The sequence below is a fragment of the Lissotriton vulgaris genome, chromosome 1_2, assembly GCF_964263255.1.
Source record: "Lissotriton vulgaris chromosome 1_2, aLisVul1.2, whole genome shotgun sequence".
NCBI lineage: Eukaryota > Metazoa > Chordata > Amphibia > Caudata > Salamandridae > Lissotriton > Lissotriton vulgaris.
In genome coordinates, this window is record NC_141686.1 from 115,693,060 (window position 1) to 115,714,280 (window position 21,221).

General features: G+C 43.3%; 1 protein-coding gene across 4 annotated transcripts in view; it reads left to right on the top strand.

Annotated features, from left to right (window-relative positions):
• SVOPL (SVOP like) overlaps window positions 1-21,221 on the top strand; it is a 671,022-nt gene that overhangs the window by 186,494 nt on the left and 463,307 nt on the right. For all 4 annotated transcript variants that reach the window (XM_086952960.1, XM_086952958.1, XM_086952961.1 and 1 more), the window contains 2 exons: window positions 914-1,038; window positions 2,902-2,965. In XM_086952960.1, coding sequence (XP_086809086.1) covers window positions 914-1,038; window positions 2,902-2,965 — 189 coding nt within the window. The remainder of the gene's footprint in view (window positions 1-913; window positions 1,039-2,901; window positions 2,966-21,221) is intronic.

Below are 21,221 nucleotides of genomic sequence, written 5' to 3' on the forward strand. Positions count from 1 at the left end.
CGTCATGACCATCGCGCCGCGCCCACGCGGGGATAAATCCCCTGCTGTGCTGGGCGTTCCATTGGAACGGGCGTGGTCATGATGAGCTCAGCTTGTCATGAGCACACGGCCACCGTGGCTCATGACGAGCTGAGCTCGTCACGAGCACTGGAGCGCTGTGTGCGCTCCCCCTCCCCCCAGCACAACGGGGGAATTAGCCCCGCAGGGAAGGGGTTAAGTATATGTTGTCAGAATTATGGTGCCTGATTCACAAAGGTAAACTTACACATTTGTCTAAGTTTACTATGTTTTTCGCATTCACTAACTAGGAGTTTAATTTTACTAATACTATGTTTACAGCTGCAAAGACTCTGCTCTTGTTGCAGAGACTCTGCATATAAGATCCAACTGTCCAACATTTTTATTTGCAAAGTTCTCCGCCCCTATTGCGGTATCTCTGCAGACGTAAAATTACTATTAGTTAAATTAAACTTGTAGTATGTGAATACCAACAAAATAGTCAACTTACACAAAAGTGTAATTTTACCTCTGTGAATCAGGCCCATAATGTTCAAAGCCATAGAAGGCAAGATTGACAGATGCCTCAGCGAACGTTCTTTCTTCGGTCCTAAAATCAAGGGAAGGCAACATTTTTGTACACAGAAAAAACAGCCTTAAAAAGGGGACCTTTTTATCAACAGAAAAAATGGCCTTAAAATTGATATTTCCCATTCTGCAGCAGAAAACAAGTCCTTGTGCATTTTCTGTATGTCTATAGTGACTGCAGGTCTGAACTGTGGGGTGTAGCTGGATAAGGTGCTCCAGAGTCTGCCTCAATTACTACCAGCCCTCAGGGTCATAGGCAGTGTGTGTTTCTAGTCCTTGGGCTATGTGACTCTCCTATCTATTTATCACTCTCTTTATTTCTCCCCAGATCTTGCTGATCTCCTTCATCTGGGGCACATACTTCTCGCTGTTGACCTCCTTCGCCCCAACGTATTCCTGGTTTGTCTTCCTGCGCTGTATGGTGGGATGTGGAGTCGCCGGCCATTCACAAGGGTACTGATCTCTGCTTGAGTTATGCACTGAAAATAAATAGAGACATCCATGTTGCGAGATTGAGCCAGCTGTAGATGAAGGCCATTAATGTACAGCATCTATGAAAACATAACATGGGTATCAGATTATCCACATAGGTGATGAAGGGCGATGGGCTTGGTCCATCTTAACGGGCTGTAGGCTGATTCAAACCTTTAAAGCTTCTGAAATTGGGTATCTATTGCTCTGCTGGACAAACCAGCCAGTTATAGGTGATAACCATGAAGCTGCCTGGGTAGCTATGCAGCTGGGTATGGATAGAAACATTTATCACCTTTATGAAAAGTAAGAGACACCCTGCAATGAATGAATGAGATACTCCAAATTAGTCACCCTATGGCCACTACTGTGTTTGGCAGAAATGTAGAGTTTTTCTGTGAAGACCTGGATAAAGGTTTCAAAGACCTCTCATTATTTTGTATTAGAAATCGCCCTAAGGTCTTTGACATTGAACCATCCTGGTATTTTCTGTGGTCTACGGAGTGAAGATCACGTCTTCATTGATTTTGAGGTAGCCGCACTCCTGTGCGGCGAGGATTCCACCGCTAGAGATCTTCTGTTGGGGAGTATGATCACAGATTCAATCACAGATGATCGTGTGCGGCTCCCTGAGGGAAGGGCAGTGTTGATACACCTCCAGCCCACACGCAAGGATGTTTTCTATGCTCTCTGCACAGTGCATGGATTTTGCTTAGGGGTCTCTACACCAATTACCTTGCAGACCAGGTTTATCTTATAATTTTAAGAGGAATGAAAGGTGCTGGTAAGCATAAACCCCTCTTCGTACATGGCTCAAGTCTAATAACTAGTTAATATAAAACATAGAAAGAGTATTATTACCCTGTAATACAAGCTGAACTCAGGGTTGCAGATGGAGCAAATTCATCAATTGCTGATCCAAGTTCCACCCTTGAACCGAAAATGTGCCACATCGCCGCTTCTTGTTGAGTATGTTCACATTTGTCATTGAGTGATGAGTGTGTGTATAGGCTTCAGCTAAATGTTTCCGAATGGTTGATCCAATAACAACCAGCCTTCATTTATTTTGACTGGAACAATGCAATTATGTAGAAACCTGTGACAGTGATTGCCTATTTAACAGGATCAAACTTCTACAGTGAGTTAGTGTACTATCAACTACATAAGTAACGCTTTATCCCAAAAAATGGAATCATATTGCAATAATAGTTTAGTAGTAGGGGGTAAGGTGTTTCACCGCAAACAACCTTCCGTCTTACTCCTAGAAGTTCAATAAAATAAGTCCGTCCGCTGGGTTGTCAGCGAGGCATGTTTCAGCTGCATATGTATTTGAAAGCTTGTCTTCAGGTGATTTATTTTGTACTCTTACTTAACAGAGTAATGATTCAGTGTACATAATGGGCCCTGGTACTATTCCACTAAGGTATATTTCGGTATAGTACAATTCCATTTGGTTAAACTGTGCAAGTATTTCCACACCTTTGAAGTGTTACTTAGTTACCAGACGGATCTACTTATTCAGTGAACAGGAGAGTGGATGATCTTTCCCAGCTATACTCCAGTGATCCAGTGCATTGGGATGGATGCCCTGGTTACTCTCTCCAGTCAGTTGTAGCTCTTGGGTTCTTGGAGCCCCACAGTTCTGCACAAGCAGCATCCAACAGGAATTACAATCCTGCAGTTACCTAAAAGGTTACCATAGCTCTGCACCGCAGAGGTGTCAAGAAGGCAGAATGGTAAAGTTGTCTGCCATTTAACCATATACTTCTGTAACATTCCAGCCATTGTAGCTGTAGACACACATTTGCGGCCCGAGTCTTAAATTCTGTTCCTCTCTTCTCCCAGATTCATCATAAAGACTGAATACTTGCCTGTGAAATATCGTGGCTGTATGCTGCCCCTGTCTCAGGTATGGACACACTACTTGATGAACACACAATGGCTGAGTACCCCAGTCCGTGCACACGGGTTCAAGCTCGCACAGCTCTGTTAAAACTGTCAGAGATATCAGGGAGCAAATATTTTCAGCATTTTCTTGTGTATACCCATCTGGATGTAATACATCATCTTGGTACCAAATGCAGCTCATCTTTGGAACTAAGGGCTAGATGTTTGAAGCATGTTTGCTTCACAAACGGACGGAGTCGATGAATCGGGCCATTTGCGACTGCAAAAATGCTTTTGCAGATCATATGAAGCAAAAATGCTTTTTGTAATGTACAAGCATCAAAGTGCGATTCAGTAGCTTGTTACTGAATCGCATTTTGAGTCAGCTAACAAAAACAGAATTGCCAATTGGAAGCGGTGTTTTCAAAGCGTCCCTTACAAATAGGGATTCTGAACGGTATGTACTGATGATTTGTGAGCAAAATGCGATCCCAAAACATTCGTACTATACCACCAACTAAAAGTTGGTGGTAACTCATTTATAAATGGGAAGGAGTCTCGTTGGGACCCCTTCCAGTTTCAGAATGTTCAAAAAAAAACTTTTTTAATGAAACATTTCATTTTGTATTTTTAAACGCATCCTGTTTCCTTTAAGATCGATCAGCTCTTTCAATGAATACTCCAGCCCTGACTGGCTATGTTGAAGAAGACACCTTATGACTGGACAGTTGGATCCGGGGAACTGTAAATGCATTAGCCCACATTAAAAAGAAATTGCAGTCTAGTTTAAACACGTCTGCCCCCAGTTCAATGATGAGCTTAGAGCAGAGGTCTTCAAACTTTTGTAGGTTGAGCCCCCCCAGCTGATTTTTTTTAGATGTTGGGCCCCCCACCACCTGACAGAAATGTCTGGACTCGACCGCCACGCGCACATTCCGGGCATATTCAGCGAATAACATTCAATACAATAAGAGTGCTTAGTAAACTGCAGGTTTGTGAGTAGGTGGCTGTGGTGAAATGACAGAGGCTTAGACACAGCTCAAATGAATACATAATTCTTATTTATAAGCCTGCCTGTGTAATTTTAAAATAAACTTTCAGGGACATTTTAAGGATTTTGGGGCCTGTGGGCCAAATGTATTTTTGGGGCCCCTGTTCGGACCAGCTTTGATTTTATGATCAAGTCTCTGCTCTTTCATGCCTTCTTTGGTCAAATACTAAATGTGTGTACATCGGATATTCAGGGATAGTGATGTGTGTTTTCAGTATGTGACACAACAGCAGTTCACTAATATTACTGTAAACAATCTGTCACCACCTTCTATTTCTCATATGTGAGGTCATGTATTAATCTAAAATAAACTTTTTATATGGAAGTCGCATGACGCATAAACACATTTTGTCTGTAAAATGTATGTAATAGACTTTTACACATTAAAAATGAATGGTTGAAAAACGATATTTACAACATTGTGTTTTAAAATGATTCAAGGTCATGATGAGGCAAGACTGTAGAATAGAGCTGGCACTTTCAGCCCCCCCCCCACCCAACCCCTTTATTTATGCGTTTTTATATAGCGCAGACTTTACCGGAAGGGGTCAGAGTGCTTCACAATAGGAACAAAACTGATACATGAGAGAGCATTACAAGTGAACAAATTACAAAAGCAAACGTTACATTACATGAGGCAAAAATGACAATCATGAGCAAACAAATACAAGAAAAAGTAAACGGAGCATTATGTCCATGGAAACTTTGTCTCCGTTCTGGGAAGAGCTAACTCTCCCAGGAGGGGGTTAATTCACAGAGCTGACAGCTTCAGGTGCAGTGGGAGGCAAGGGGTCCCCTCTGCTAAAAACCAAAAGCGTGTCCCACTGCAGCTGAAGCTGTCAGCTCTGTGATTAACCCCCTCCTGGGAGAGTTAACATAACAAAAGAACGGCCACCTCCTGCGCTATCGATCTCCCCTCCCTCCCCCTTCCACATACCGGAGTCCAGAGTGCTTCAAGAAGACTTACACGGACAGACAGACGACTGCAGGGCACAAAGGTCAAATTGAAGTGGAGTGCGCGCCCCTCTGGGAAGGTGTCGCGCGCCCCCCCCCCCCAGTGGGGTGGCCCCACAGATTGAAGAACACTGGCTTAGAGCATGCAAGAAACATTGTAAACCGCTCGAAAGGATATGGAGACACAAGTTCCATCCAGAAGATAAAGTTAACTATAAGATCGCACTGAAGAAAATTCATGGGAAATTGTCCTTAGCAAACAAGCATTTGCAATGCAATAGGTCTCGCATTAGGAAAGTTTGAGCTATTGGTATTGTAAATGACAAATTTTGTATTTATGTGCTGGTTTTGAAAATAGCTAAATTGATAGCTTTGTCATTTACAATTCCAATAGTTTTTACTTTCGCAAATGTGACATCTATAGCATTTGTAATGCAATATGTGTTGTATTTACGTGACTTAGTGTTGTGTTTACATGCGTGTGTAAATTCTCGCGCATGTATCTTGTGTACCTCGTGCATTTATTGTTATTTGAATATGCCTGTCTCGCTACACAGCACAGTGTATCATTTGAATATACCTGTCTCGCTACACAGCACAGTCTATTATTGTACATTCTATGTCATACAGTTACTGTTAAGTCAGTTACCGCTGACTCTCCGGAGTCTTCAGATATGTTCCAGGGAGTGCTTCTTTATCTCCAATAAACTTACTTTTACTACCAATTCATCTGTGATCCTTGACTCTACAATTTGGCGACGAGGGACGGAGCATTTACGGACTATCTAAAAGCATTTCCTGGTTTATTTTACGTTTTAAACTCATTTTCAATGAGCATCGGAAAACGTTTTTATTGAATACAGAAGGAATTTTCAGCGCCTACAAGTTAAACGGAGATTACTTAATTGAGGTTTGGAATCTATTTACTCACTCTTTTCTGCAAACTCTTGAAAGTCTCTTCCTCGGCTCCCCGCCCTGCGTTGTGTGCGCAAACATTGTCTTCTTGATCCCTGTGATGGCGCGTGGATGATTTTGGGCGGAAGCGATTGGAGTACTTCCTGTGAGACGCTACTCTCCGGTTGATTGTGAATGAAAAGAAAAGAGGTGACTTCAATTCTCCGTTTGTTTACTAAGTACAGTTTGGAAACGATAAAAATACAGCTCACTAACTACGAAGTGGGAATGGAAAGAGGTGACTTTTTCATTTTTTTTTTCTGATTCCATTACAAAATAAGTAGTGAAAACGGAAAAGCGTCCTACTTATTCAGGGATCGTGTGACTGTTTATTCTGTTTCTACAGCCATCTACAAGTAGCTCATTACTTCCTTCACAAGTGCTATATTCCTTCATTGAAATTACTCAACGAATACTGATGAACATATATTTGATGTATTTTTATTTATTTATTTATTAGAGTGCTAGATATACAGATCGTTAATATTAAGTGTAATTCAATTTTCATATTCTCTTCACTATGTGTGCACAGGGTTATACCCTTGCTCCACCACAAAGTTATTGGTCAGCAGGTAGTTCTCCTTGTATGCCTTGGATTGAATGGAAGGCTTATTTTTTAAATTATATTGAAACTTTAGATGCCAATGGGAAGATGAAAGCTCCAGAAAAGAAAGGTATTTTTTTGCATTGCTTAGGACCTGAAGGTTTAAAAGCCTTCAATCAATTACTTGTATCGCAAGCCAGTGGTGATATGAATGTTTTTGATAAGGCTGTATATGATTTTGATAAATATTGTTCCCCTAAGGTATGTATAGGAATATCTAGGTATAAGTTTTTCCAGAGAAAACAGTTAAGTGAGGAATCTGTTGACAATTTTGTATCTTCCTTAAAAACTCCAGCATTAGATTGTAAATTTGGAAATTTACAAGAAGACCTTATTAGAGATCAAGATGTTATGCATTCCAGTAATGAAACTATACAAGAAAGGTTATGGATCAATGGTGATGAGAATCTAGATTTTGTTGTATCCATTGTAAGAAAAGCGGAACTTTCCTGCAGGAGTGCGCAACAGGTTAAAGGCAAAGAAGTCTCTATTAGTAAAGATGTTGTTTCAAAGATTAATCCTAAATATGATAATAAGAATAAGGATTCTTCAAAAATGAAACAAACATTTTCACCAAAAGGAAATTCTGAAGACTTCAAAAATAACCTAAAATGTTTCAGATGCAACAGCAAATCACATTTGGCAAATAACAAAGTCTGTCCTGGTTTAAAACAGAAATGCTCAAATTGTGGTTTAATGGGACATTTTACTTCTGCATGCAGAAGGGGCAAAATTAACCAGAAGGTGAAATGTATTGAGGAAAGCGACAATAGTGATGATGAAGCTTTCACAGATGACTCTAACAACTGTTCCTTTGTTTTAAATGTAAAAGAGTCTGTGGTTCTGAATGTAAATGATACCAGCATTAAGAAAAAGCCATTATGTGATATGGTTATTGGAGGCGTAAAAATCAACATGTATGCTGATTCTGGATCACCTTATTCTATTGTGTGTGAATCTGTCTGGAAGAAGCTATTTGTGCAAAGATTAGGTAGCCACTTAGAGAAAAGTGACATCAATCCTGAAGGGTACTCTGGTGGAAGGATAGACATTTTAGGGTTCAGAACTTTAGTTTTCAGATTTAAAAACAGAAAGTGTATTGCAAAGTTGTACGTTTCAAAAAAAGGTCCTTCAGTACTTAGCTGGTTTGACCTGGGCAAACTTGATATTATATTGAATCCTAATAGTCCCAAACCTGTAATGTTAATTGATGAACAGAATGGAATTTCTTCTCTGATGTTAAAAAAATTTCCTAATGTTTTTTCAAAAGGCATTGGGAGGTTAACCAATTTTAAACATGAAATTCGTTTAAAAGAAAATGCTTGTCCTAAGGTACATAAAGCTAGGAATATTCCCTTTGCCATTAGAGAAGAAGTAAAAAATTAATTATATGCTTTAGTGGAAGGTGGCATAATAGAAAGGATTGAATCGTCTGAATGGGTTTCGCCCATAGTGGTTGCCAGACGGGCCAATGGCAGGGTAAGACTCTGTATTGACCTTCGCCATCTCAACAATAATATTGTTGTAGATCAATCTCCCCTTCCCCGCATTTCTGAAATGTTATCTGTTGTTGGTGGTTCAAAGTTTTTTTCAACCATCGATTTATCTGCTGCTTACCACCAGATAGAGCTAAATGAGAAAAGTAAGGATCTAACCGCATTTATTACACCATTTGGGTGTTTCAGATTCAATAGGATGCCTTTTGGTTTGGCGTCCGCAGCAGCAATTTTTCAGAGGGTTATGCAGGACATTCTAAAGGATTGCAAAAATGCCATCTGTTTTCAAGATGACATTTTGGTGTTCAATGATGACAAGGATAAACACATTGCTGCTCTAGAAGAAGTTTTAGGCGCACTAAATGTACATGGCCTTACCATTAAGTATGAGAAATGTAAATTTGGTTTTCATTCTGTAAATTATTTAGGCCATGAACTTTGTGAAGAAGGTATCAAACCAAAACCCTCTCTTTTAGAAACCATTGAGTGTGCTCCTCATCCTCAGTCTAAGGATGATGTAAGATCCTTTTTAGGACTAGTTGAGTTTTATGCCAGGTATGTACCTGATTTTTCATGTAGAACATATAATATCAGACAGTTGATTAAGAATAGAGTTACTTTTGAATGGTCAAATGAATGTGAGAAGGAATTTTGTGATGTGAAGAGTGCTATTTGTTCTGCGAATGCACTTTCTTGTTTCGATCCTTCTTTACAAAATGTCATTACCACTGATGCTAGCTCAAAAGGGCTGGGGGCTGTGTTTACCCAAAAAACTAAGGAAGGAAAAGAAGTCATCATTGCACATGCTTCCAGGGCTCTTACTCCTGGTGAGAAAAAATATTCCACAATAGAAAGGGAGACTTTAGCGTGCATTTGGGCCTTGGAACATTTCAGAGTGTTTGTTTGGGGTAAGGAGTGTATACTGAGGAGTGATCATAAACCGTTAGTACGTCTTCTCACTACTGAAGGGATGTTAAGAGCTTCAGCCCGCATTGCACGCATGTCCATGCGTTTACAGGACTTTATTTATGATATCCAATATGTACCAGGTAGGGAAAATGTATCTGCTGATTTTCTATCAAGGATGCCTTTACCCATTCAGGAAGACCTGCACAATGAATGGGATGATTTTCAGATTGCCATGATTCATGATGAGGGTCCCATTTCTATTGATCAGACTCTTTGGAGGGACAAATTTGAGGATGATGAGGTTTCAAAGAATGTGGCTAGTTACATCACTGGTGTTTGGCCTGATAAGAAGTATCTTAATTCAGAATTGAAGAGTTTCTGGGAGGTGAGAGCAGAGCTTTCATGTTGTGAAAATGTCATTAAAAGAGGTGAACGCATTGTTCCACCAGTGGGTGTGAGGAAGATTATAGTTTTACAAGGCCATGAGGGTCATAGTGGCATGGTCAGTTAAGCATTTATTTTGGTGGCCAGGTATGGATGTGTTTATCGAACGATTAGTTAGGAACTGAGTTGTTTGTGCGAATTCTGACAAGTCATTAGTTACTCTTAAACCAAATATGGGAGTGCATACCATTCCTAACAATCCATGGGAGACCATTGCTATAGACATTATGGGTCCCATTGGTTGTGATTCTAAGTACATCATTGCGGCCATTGACATTTTCTCTAAATGGCCCATTATCAAAATTGTTCATAAAATAGATACTGATTCAGTTTTGTGTTTTCTAGATAAAGTTTTCATTGAAGAAGGGCTACCAGTAAGGATCATATCTGATAATGGAGTTCAATTCAATTCAAAAAAGGCCAATGATTATTTTTCAAGGCTTGGCATAGTCCATTCCACTACTTCTTTATATAACCCGAGTGGAAATGGAGTGATAGAGAGGTTCAATAGAGTTTTGAAGGGTGCTATACAATCTGTTGGTAATGATGACAAGAAATGGGAAGTTGAAATTTTTAAGAAAGTCTGGATGTACAGAACGACCATGAATTCAATGACTGGATATTCTCCTTTTGAAATCATGAGGGGAAGAATTCCTAGAACTAAGGTGAATCCGTCATGGTTAGTGAAGTCAACTTCTTCTAATGTGGATTTGGGAAAGGTTAAAGAGAATCTTAATCGTACCCATTGTACCAATAAGAAGTACTTTGATGGAAAATTTGGTTCAAAAATGGATCCAAAAGTAGAAATTGGCATGATGGTTAAGGTAAAAAAACATGGAAGGTCAAGAAAGGTGAAAGTTCGTTTATGGGTCCTTTTGAAGTCATTGAGATCTTAAAAAACTCAGTGAGATTATCAGACAATAAAGTTTGGAATCTCACTAGGATTGCTATTCTCAAGGCGGATAAGGAAGTTTATTGTAAGGAATCTACTTTGAAACATTCTGATTTTTCATATTTGAATGAAGATGTAAGTGGAAATGTTGTTTGTAGTGACATGGCTGCTACTCCCTGTTGTTCCAGTAGTAGTAACATCAATCAGGATATGGGTGTCCAATCTCTTCCCCAATCCCAATCTATCCATAGTAATAATGTTTCTTTACTACTAGGAAACCAAAGTGGTTGTCAGATTTTGTTGCTTACATGATAGGAAAGTTTTAAGTTTAGTTTTTTTTTTTCCTTTCTCTTCCTCATTTGTTTAATTTTATAAGGGAGGAAGGTGTGTTGTGTTTACATGCGCGTGTAAATTCTCGCGCATGTATCTTGTGTACCTCGTGCATTTATTGTTATTTGAATATGCCTGTCTCGCTACACAGCACAGTGTATCATTTGAATATACCTGTCTCGCTACACAGCACAGTGTATTATTGTACATTCTATGTCATACAGTTACTGTTAAGTCAGTTACCGCTGACTCTCCGGAGTCTTCAGATATGTTCCAGGGAGTGCTTCTTTATCTCCAATAAACTTACTTTTATTACCAATTCATCTGTGATCCTTGACTCTACACTTAGATGTATTGATATCACAAATAACAATGGCTTTTAATTTTTTTAAATAATTAATACTTAAATAAAAGTTATTGTAATTTATAATGGCAATAGCTTAAACTTTTGTAAATAACTTTTGTGACGATTATGTTCAGTGTATTTTATTGTGACAAAAATCCAAGAACAGAATCTTTTTGTGACATTTGTAATAAAGCTTGAAACATTGAGAGAACATATTTGAACCAGTTGTTGAATGGTTGCACAGATTGATGCTGTGGTGGCGCTGAGTGATGTTGTGGTGGCGACGAGTGATGCTGTGGCGTTCAGTGATGCTGGGGTAGCCCGTTGTGATGTTGTGCCTTTGAGTGATGCTGTGGTGGTGCTGAGTGATGCTGTGGTGATGCGATAGATAGATGGAGGATGGGCGATAGATAGATAGAGGGAGGGCGATAGATAGAAGGAGGACAATAGACAGAAAGAGGTAGGGCGATAGATAGCGGGAGGGAGGGCGATAGATAGCGGGAGGGAGGGCGATAGATAGCGGGATAGCGGAGGGAGGGCGATAGATAGAGGGAGGGAGGGCGATAGATAGAGGGAGGGAGGGTGATAGATAGATAGAGGGTGATAGATAGAGGGTGATAGATAAATGGTGATAGATAGAGGGAGGGAGATAGATAGAGGGAGGGAGATAGATAGATGGAGGACAATAGATAGAGGGAGGACAACAGATAGAAAGAGGGAGGGCGATAGATAGCGGGAGGCAGGGCGATAGATAGCGGGAGGGAGGGCGATAGATAGAGGGAGGGAGGGCGATAGTGAGGGAGGGCGATAGATAGAGGGAGGGCAATAGATAGAGGGAGGGCAATAGATAGAGGGAGGGCAATAGATAGAGGGAGGGCGATGGATAGAATGCGGGAGGGCAATAGATAGAATGAGGGAGGGCAATAGATAGAGTGAGGGCGATGGAGTGAGTGAGGGCGATGGAGTGAGGAAGGGCGATGGAGTGAGTGAGGGTGATGGAGTGAGTGAGGCCGATGGAGTGAGTGAGGGCAATGGAGTGAGTGAGGGCAGTAGAGGGAGGACGGTAGAGGGAGGGTGGTAGAGAGAGGGTGGTAGAGGGAGTGCGGTAGAGTGGTAGAGTGAGGGTGGTAGAGTGAGGGCGGTAGAGTGGTAGAATGAGGGCGGTAGAGTGAGGGCGAGGGGTGGTAGAGTGAGGGGGAGAGGGTGGTAGAGTGAGGGCGGTAAAGTGGTAGGGTGAGGGCGGTAGAGTGGTAGAGTGAGGGCGGTAGAGTGGTAGAGTGAGGGCGGTAGAGTGGTAGAGTGAGGATGTATGGAGTTCTGCCTTTAAATAGCTTTTGTATAAAATGGGATGTGCAATACCGTAGCTCTAACAAGTGTCCTTCGTGTATCTCAGCAGAGGAAACTCCCCATAATTCTGCCTATTTCTGACCTGGTATGATTGACCATGCAAACTATGGATTAGGCCAATATGTAAACTTTTGGGTTTCAGTCACTATGAGCATGCACTACGCACTTTAAGTTCAGATACGAGAGAGATAATTGTTGTTGGGATGACATTTTGCATGCCGCTTGGTTCATCCGTATGCAAAATGTAAAAGCACTGAAGCCTCAAAGGCACATTTTTCTTTTCGGTATCCATACTGAAAGTTGCTACAATCTTGGTGGGGTTTCTCTTCTTTTAATTTTTATGTATTTTATTTGAAACATTTCAAACAGAAAATTCTAAATCACATTTCAAATGTTCAACAAATGGGATTGCATGACACTGATCAATAGAAGCTTGCAAAGTTGCAGTAATGGCATGTGAAAAGAGGGCTTTCTTTATTTTAAAAAATGGAAAAGAAAGCCACCTTCTTTAAAAAAAATAGTTATCTCGTGTTGAAAAAGGTGGAGTGAGGTGAAGAAGAAACAAACATTAGGAAGCGCCAATAGGTCCCCCCCTTTAGGACCCAGTAGCTCTTCACACTGACCATTTCCTGTGGCCAACCCCGACCATACACACCCTCAGGCCTGGTGCAGTGGGGGCTACCTGCTCATGGTTGGTTGGATGTAGGGAAACGTTGCATGTGGTTTATGATCCCAAAAATAACTTACTGAAAAAGCAAAGGCTGCACTGATCTTATTGGTAGCTTTTTTTATTTTTTTATTTTCTCAAGCGTAAGTAGCTACCAAACAAAACAAGCATTGGCAAAGCCAACAGCTCTTGCCTTTGGGATCTAGTGGTTCTGCCAATTATTTTAGGCATCCTCTAAGTAAAGTACTAACCAAGATTTGGACTGCAGCAGCATGGACGGGGAACTCAAACAGCTCCATGTCATCAGATCGTCAAATCAAGGGAGAACCGTTCCCTGCACTAATCTCATTGCTAGTCACTGATGGGATAGCATACTGTGCAGACGCTGTGCCAGTCAGGAACGTTGCACACTGCCGCAACACCACATTAGGCACTGTGCTTCTCATGAAAACTACTTGATCTGTATTCACAATATCGGCATCAACATAATGTGGTTACGCTGCTTTGTGATAAACAGTTTAATGGGCTCAGCAAATTCATGGGCAAGGACTGCTTCAGCTGAACAGCCGATCTAATTTTTCACCTGCACAAATATTACGCCTAAAAGCCATTTCCCAAATGAAAGGGTGCAAACAAAGACATCTGCAGCCGATGGCACAGACTCACTAGGTGTGACAACGGGTGGAACCATGTGGCTGGGTGTTCCTGCTTGTTCCAGTGGGTGTGATGAGGCTGCACCTGTGTCCTCGAGTTTTAAAGGAAGGGTGGTGGTCAGAAGGGGATTTGTACTGGCGTTGGAGCCCATCCAGCTTTTTCCCTTTGCCTGAATTCCGTGCGATTTGCGTGCACTGCTTCTCAAAACTATGAGTAGCCATCTATCTGCTGCTACAAGACAGCATTACAGCCTACAGCCTATGCTGCCACTGTCAGTAATACTGTACATTCTGGGCGGAGCCTTGTGTTATGCGCGGCCATGACCAAGTTAGGCGGAACTCAGCAGGCTTCGGAACAAGGTAGCGTTTTCACTACTTTCAAATAATAGTTTCGCATGTACTACAAATATGTCCATCTGTTTTAAAAATATGTATTTCCAGTGCCAGGAACACCAGTCTTACAGCCTTGTTTAGTAGTAAGAGAATTGAGTCACAATTAGTTGTACGGCAATAACATAAACAAGCATTAGCAAAGCAACCAATCAAGCGGAAAACGAAAGCCGTGGAAAACTAGATGTGCTGGCCGGTCAGCAGTGAATAATTAGGGGAGAGAGAGGGGAGGTGCTGGGGAACAGATGGCCGTGAAGCAGGGGGCGGGGCAGCGGAACCCTTTGAAGTCACGGCCTGCGGCCGTGAATAAGTGACGGCGGGGGGCGGGGAGAGAGGAACAGATGGCCATGAAGGGAGAAAGGCTGCTGGCAGGGGGAAGGCTCGTGCATGAGAGCAGGTCACGTGATTGGGATTCACGAGAAATTTTGAAAATCCGCATCGTAAAAAGTCAGCTTTTGGATGGACAGCAATAGGTTCGAGTAAACTCGACCTAAAAAGACCTTCTATAATATTAGGATCGAGGAAGCTGATAACAAAGCAAAGGAATTTTTTTAAGTTGTTAAATCTTTTATACGCCCCGTCGTCACATCTAGAGTATGCACACCAATAGCTGAGTGGTGTGAAGAACTAGATACTTTTTTCTATAAAAAAAATCAAGACCATTCAGAACAGCTTCCTGAATAGTGCTTACATTTTCCAAGAGCATGCCCCTACGTGAAAGGAATCTGCTTCCCTCTTCACACCCCCCTCCCTAGACAAATTCACCCCCCCTTCTCTCGATCACTCACTGAGCATTGAAGGGCCTGAAGTCCAGTTCACCTTTGAAACCCTGCCCGACTACACGGCTAGCAATGTGGTCCAATCTATCAATTCTACAGTAAACATATTTAACAACTTGTTGGCAACGGGCGTGGTTCTTCTGGTTTGGAAAAAGGCAAAAGTGCTCCAGCTGCTGACTAAAATGGCAGCTGATCCCTAACAAGTGTTAAATTATATGCCCATCTCCCTGCCCTCTTGAAGATTCTGGAAAAGGAAGTCAACTGCCAACTTTCCCACTACTTGGAAGACAATAAAATATGACACCCCAGCCAATCCGGCTTTCGAACTCATTTCAGCACAGAGATCGCGCTTCTTGAAGTGGTCGAACACGTAAGGAACACTCTAGACAAGGGGGGCAAAGCCTTTCCGATACTCCTGGACCTCACGGCATCTTTCCCATGCCACACTCTAAGCTGCTTGAGCACCTTCATAAGATAGGGATAGGGATCAGACACCTTAAATTGGTTATAATAATTTCTGGATAAACATTCTCAGGACGTATGGCTGCCTCCGCACACATCACAAGCCAGAACCCTGACTGTGGGCGTACCGCAGGGCTCGCCTCTCAGCCCCACCCTGTTTAATATATGTCTTATGCCCTTGACTACTCTAGCTGAGTCCCTGGGCCCAAAAGTCATCTCCTATGCGGATGAACGCAGTTTCTTTTTGCTTGTGAGAAGAGAAGTGACTTAGATGGGAAGCTTATCTCTCGGTGTCTCGCCAGGGTGGTTCATTGGCTGGACCTGCACCATCTTAGGTGCAATCCGATAGACCCGAGATCATGATTTTTTGGAGATATCCCTCATTATTTAGTGGAAGCCTGCTGGCTGAGTGATATGCCGCAACCCAGCTACCCCCAAAACTGAGTGATGAATTTAGGGATTAAAATTGACAGCTCCCTCTTCTTACAACCTCAGATTCAAGCCCCTGCTGGTTCCTGCTTCAGCACGCTCCACATGCTAAAAACATTTCTACCTCTCCTATCTGATTCTGGTGGTAGAAATGTGGTGCAGGCCCTGATCACAATGAGACTCGACTATAGGAATTTATCTCGGTCTCCCTGACTATCTTCTCAATAAACTGCAGGTGGTGCAGAGCTCAGTGACTAGACTGCTACTCAGACTTCCACCTAGGTCTCACCTGTCCTCTCATTTGAGGGCCCTCTACTGGCTCCCTATAAAAAAGAGGGTTGTCTTTAAGGCTATGGTCCTAATGCATAAGGCCATGCATGATACAGGTGCGGTCTATCTCAGATGCAGGATCAGTGATTACATTCCAGGATGCACTTTGCATTCTTCCTTTGCAAGCTTTGCAAGAGTGCCCTGCATCAACTGCCTTAGAATAGGAGGCAATATTGCCATCAGCATATTTTGGTGAGATTAGCGGCAAGCCAGCTATCCGCTTGGCTTTCAAAGGAACACAGTTGTCCTTTCAAGGTTTCGCATAAGGTTTTGTTCTTAACTCCACTCGAGAATGGTGCTTCTCTGATGAAAATAAGATCTATTTTTTAATTGTGCAAGCTCTCCTTTCCCTCCGTTTTTCTTTCCTTGTTTTTTTTGGGGGGGGGGGGCAGAAGAGCCTCGGCTAAATTATTCAAATTAGATTCTTTCCCTTCTTTCACATTTACTATGTGCAAACAGAGAACTTTTGGGCTGCAGTTTAGATCAAATGTGTGAGCACTAGTGGTGTAAGATAACTTTTTCGGTACACCCTTGTTTGGCAATTCTGCAATTTCTAAGCGCTGCAGTGACTGTTACTGGCCTTTCTGGCACACGGCTGGCAGGGAGGGGGCTGCTGCACACTCCCGCCTGTTCTCAGAGCACCCCCTATACAGCAGCTCCCTTCAGCTGTTGGTTCCGAGTGACTTCTCTCGAACCTGGCTGTTTTCTGAAATGTGCTTGAAAATGCACAATTTGCCTGCTCTTTTTTCAAAATTTTCTGGGGGGTGAACTCCCGGAAACCCCCTTCATAGGGTCAAGCTTGCTCGCTACGCTCGCTCGCCACATTGAGCAGCCTGTGACTTTTACGCCTCACCTCTTTCAAATGTCACCAGCCGCCACTGGTTACAACAATGATTTCTTATAAATAATTAACATTGAAAATGTTTCAATTCTGAACTTCTGAAATAGTGAGTCTGTGCATTAAATAGCATTGAGGCCTGTGGAAGGTGTTTTGGCCTTCAATTGTGTTTGCTTTCTGTTAGATATGTATGTATTCTCTGCATATCTTGTCCATATGCACATCTTCAACCCCCTCTTCTTTCCTCTTCAGCATCCTCTTTTCACTCTTCCGCAAATGCCCTTCCTCACATCTCTGTCACTTCACCGTCCCCAACATGCACTGCAATCCCTCAAATATAAACACCTTAATTTCTCTTACTTTTGCCTTGCAAATATTTTGACATCAGTGTACCCCCTTCACACATATTCCACAGAATTTCAGTTGCAAATGGAATACACAAACATTGTTCTGTGTGCTCTGCAGAGAGGCCAACCCACTGACAGGCACTTTGTTTGGCTTTAGCCTTGGCGCCTGTGTGCTCAATCAAAGCTCCTCATAAACACCTGGCATGGCTCAAGCCTCAAAGTGTGCACAAAAAATAAATACTGATAAATAACAACATTATAAAATAGCTAATTTGTGGGGAATGCAAGATCAATTAAACATGTAAAATAAGAGAGGAACTAAATCGCTGAAATGCATCCCCTTGACATTTTTACCATTCATTGTTTGCAAGTCAAGCCATGTTTTTGGCATCGGTGTTGACTTAGGGGCATGTACACAGGGCCAGTTTTAATGCCATACATCAGAGGACTGCCCACTGTAAGCACATGTTACACAGTACATGCAGAGTCACCTTCATCTCAACACAACAAACACCAACAAACACTTTAAATTAAATTCCAAGATGTCCCAGTGTTTGATGGCATCTGTGTGCTGCTTAGAGATAAATAACGGTGATGGATCAAGCCCTGATCTTTGGACTGGGTAAGAGTGGTCTGCTCAATTCAGACACTCTGTTCATCACCACCCCCTTTTGTAAATCGATTTTGGCCACTATAGGTGTGGCAGGGTATACTCAGACATGAGTCCCTTTCTCACTGCTCCATCAGGATTCAAGCAAGCCGGGCCGAAGAGGCTGAAATGCCAGAAACCGGTCCCCGGTAGCTTGTCTCCTTTCTGGTAAAGAATTGGCTTGGTAGTTTAGTCTGCCCTGTTCCCATGATGCACTGGGCCAGGGACAGACTGATTTGCATATAGCCAGGTTCTGAGCTGGGTTGGGGCAGTGAGATAAATAACGGTGATGGATCAAGCCCTGATCTTTGGACTGGGTAAGAGTGGTCTGCTCAATTCAGACACTCTGTTCATCACCACCCCCTTTTGTAAATCGATTTTGGCCACTATAGGTGTGGCAGGGTATACTCAGACATGAGTCCCTTTCTCACTGCTCCATTAGGATTCAAGCAAGCCGGGCCGAAGAGGCTGAAATGCCAGAAACCGGTCCCCGGTAGCTTGTCTCCTTTCTGGTAAAGAATTGGCTTGGTAGTTTAGTCTGCCCTGTTCCCATGATGCACTGGGCCAGGGACAGACTGATTTGCATATAGCCAGGTTCTGAGCTGGGTTGGGGCAGTGAGATAAATAACGGTGATGGATCAAGCCCTGATCTTTGGACTGGGTAAGAGTGGTCTGCTCAATTCAGACACTCTGTTCATCACCACCCCCTTTTGTAAATCGATTTTGGCCACTATAGGTGTGGCAGGGTATACTCAGACATGAGTCCCTTTCTCACTGCTCCATCAGGATTCAAGCAAGCCGGGCCGAAGAGGCTGAAATGCCAGAAACCGGTCCCCGGTAGCTTGTCTCCTTTCTGGTAAAGAATTGGCTTGGTAGTTTAGTCTGCCCTGTTCCCATGATGCACTGGGCCAGGGACAGACTGATTTGCATATAGCCAGGTTCTGAGCTGGGTTGGGGCAGTGAGATAAATAACGGTGATGGATCAAGCCCTGATCTTTGGACTGGGTAAGAGTGGTCTGCTCAATTCAGACACTCTGTTCATCACCACCCCCTTTTGTAAATCGATTTTGGCCACTATAGGTGTGGCAGGGTATACTCAGACATGAGTCCCTTTCTCACTGCTCCATCAGGATTCAAGCAAGCCGGGCCGAAGAGGCTGAAATGCCAGAAACCGGTCCCCGGTAGCTTGTCTCCTTTCTGGTAAAGAATTGGCTTGGTAGTTTAGTCTGCCCTGTTCCCATGATGCACTGGGCCAGGGACAGACTGATTTGCATATAGCCAGGTTCTGAGCTGGGTTGGGGCAGTGAGATAAATAACGGTGATGGATCAAGCCCTGATCTTTGGACTGGGTAAGAGTGGTCTGCTCAATTCAGACACTCTGTTCATCACCACCCCCTTTTGTAAATCGATTTTGGCCACTATAGGTGTGGCAGGGTATACTCAGACATGAGTCCCTTTCTCACTGCTCCATCAGGATTCAAGCAAGCCGGGCCGAAGAGGCTGAAATGCCAGAAACCGGTCCCCGGTAGCTTGTCTCCTTTCTGGTAAAGAATTGGCTTGGTAGTTTAGTCTGCCCTGTTCCCATGATGCACTGGGCCAGGGACAGACTGATTTGCATATAGCCAGGTTCTGAGCTGGGTTGGGGCAGTGAGATAAATAACGGTGATGGATCAAGCCCTGATCTTTGGACTGGGTAAGAGTGGTCTGCTCAATTCAGACACTCTGTTCATCACCACCCCCTTTTGTAAATCGATTTTGGCCACTATAGGTGTGGCAGGGTATACTCAGACATGAGTCCCTTTCTCACTGCTCCATCAGGATTCAAGCAAGCCGGGCCGAAGAGGCTGAAATGCCAGAAACCGGTCCCCGGTAGCTTGTCTCCTTTCTGGTAAAGAATTGGCTTGGTAGTTTAGTCTGCCCTGTTCCCATGATGCACTGGGCCAGGGACAGACTGATTTGCATATAGCCAGGTTCTGAGCTGGGTTGGGGCAGTGAGATAAATAACGGTGATGGATCAAGCCCTGATCTTTGGACTGGGTAAGAGTGGTCTGCTCAATTCAGACACTCTGTTCATCACCACCCCCTTTTGTAAATCGATTTTGGCCACTATAGGTGTGGCAGGGTATACTCAGACATGAGTCCCTTTCTCACTGCTCCATCAGGATTCAAGCAAGCCGGGCCGAAGAGGCTGAAATGCCAGAAACCGGTCCCCGGTAGCTTGTCTCCTTTCTGGTAAAGAATTGGCTTGGTAGTTTAGTCTGCCCTGTTCCCATGATGCACTGGGCCAGGGACAGACTGATTTGCATATAGCCAGGTTCTGAGCTGGGTTGGGGCAGTGAGATAAATAACGGTGATGGATCAAGCCCTGATCTTTGGACTGGGTAAGAGTGGTCTGCTCAATTCAGACACTCTGTTCATCACCACCCCCTTTTGTAAATCGATTTTGGCCACTATAGGTGTGGCAGGGTATACTCAGACATGAGTCCCTTTCTCACTGCTCCATCAGGATTCAAGCAAGCCGGGCCGAAGAGGCTGAAATGCCAGAAACCGGTCCCCGGTAGCTTGTCTCCTTTCTGGTAAAGAATTGGCTTGGTAGTTTAGTCTGCCCTGTTCCCATGATGCACTGGGCCAGGGACAGACTGATTTGCATATAGCCAGGTTCTGAGCTGGGTTGGGGCAGTGAGATAAATAACGGTGATGGATCAAGCCCTGATCTTTGGACTGGGTAAGAGTGGTCTGCTCAATTCAGACACTCTGTTCATCACCACCCCCTTTTGTAAATCGATTTTGGCCACTATAGGTGTGGCAGGGTATACTCAGACATGAGTCCCTTTCTCACTGCTCCATCAGGATTCAAGCAAGCCGGGCCGAAGAGGCTGAAATGCCAGAAACCGGTCCCCGGTAGCTTGTCTCCTTTCTGGTAAAGAATTGGCTTGGTAGTTTAGTCTGCCCTGTTCCCATGATGCACTGGGCCAGGGACAGACTGATTTGCATATAGCCAGGTTCTGAGCTGGGTTGGGGCAGTGAGATAAATAACGGTGATGGATCAAGCCCTGATCTTTGGACTGGGTAAGAGTGGTCTGCTCAATTCAGACACTCTGTTCATCACCACCCCCTTTTGTAAATCGATTTTGGCCACTATAGGTGTGGCAGGGTATACTCAGACATGAGTCCCTTTCTCACTGCTCCATCAGGATTCAAGCAAGCCGGGCCGAAGAGGCTGAAATGCCAGAAACCGGTCCCCGGTAGCTTGTCTCCTTTCTGGTAAAGAATTGGCTTGGTAGTTTAGTCTGCCCTGTTCCCATGATGCACTGGGCCAGGGACAGACTGATTTGCATATAGCCAGGTTCTGAGCTGGGTTGGGGCAGTGAGATAAATAACGGTGATGGATCAAGCCCTGATCTTTG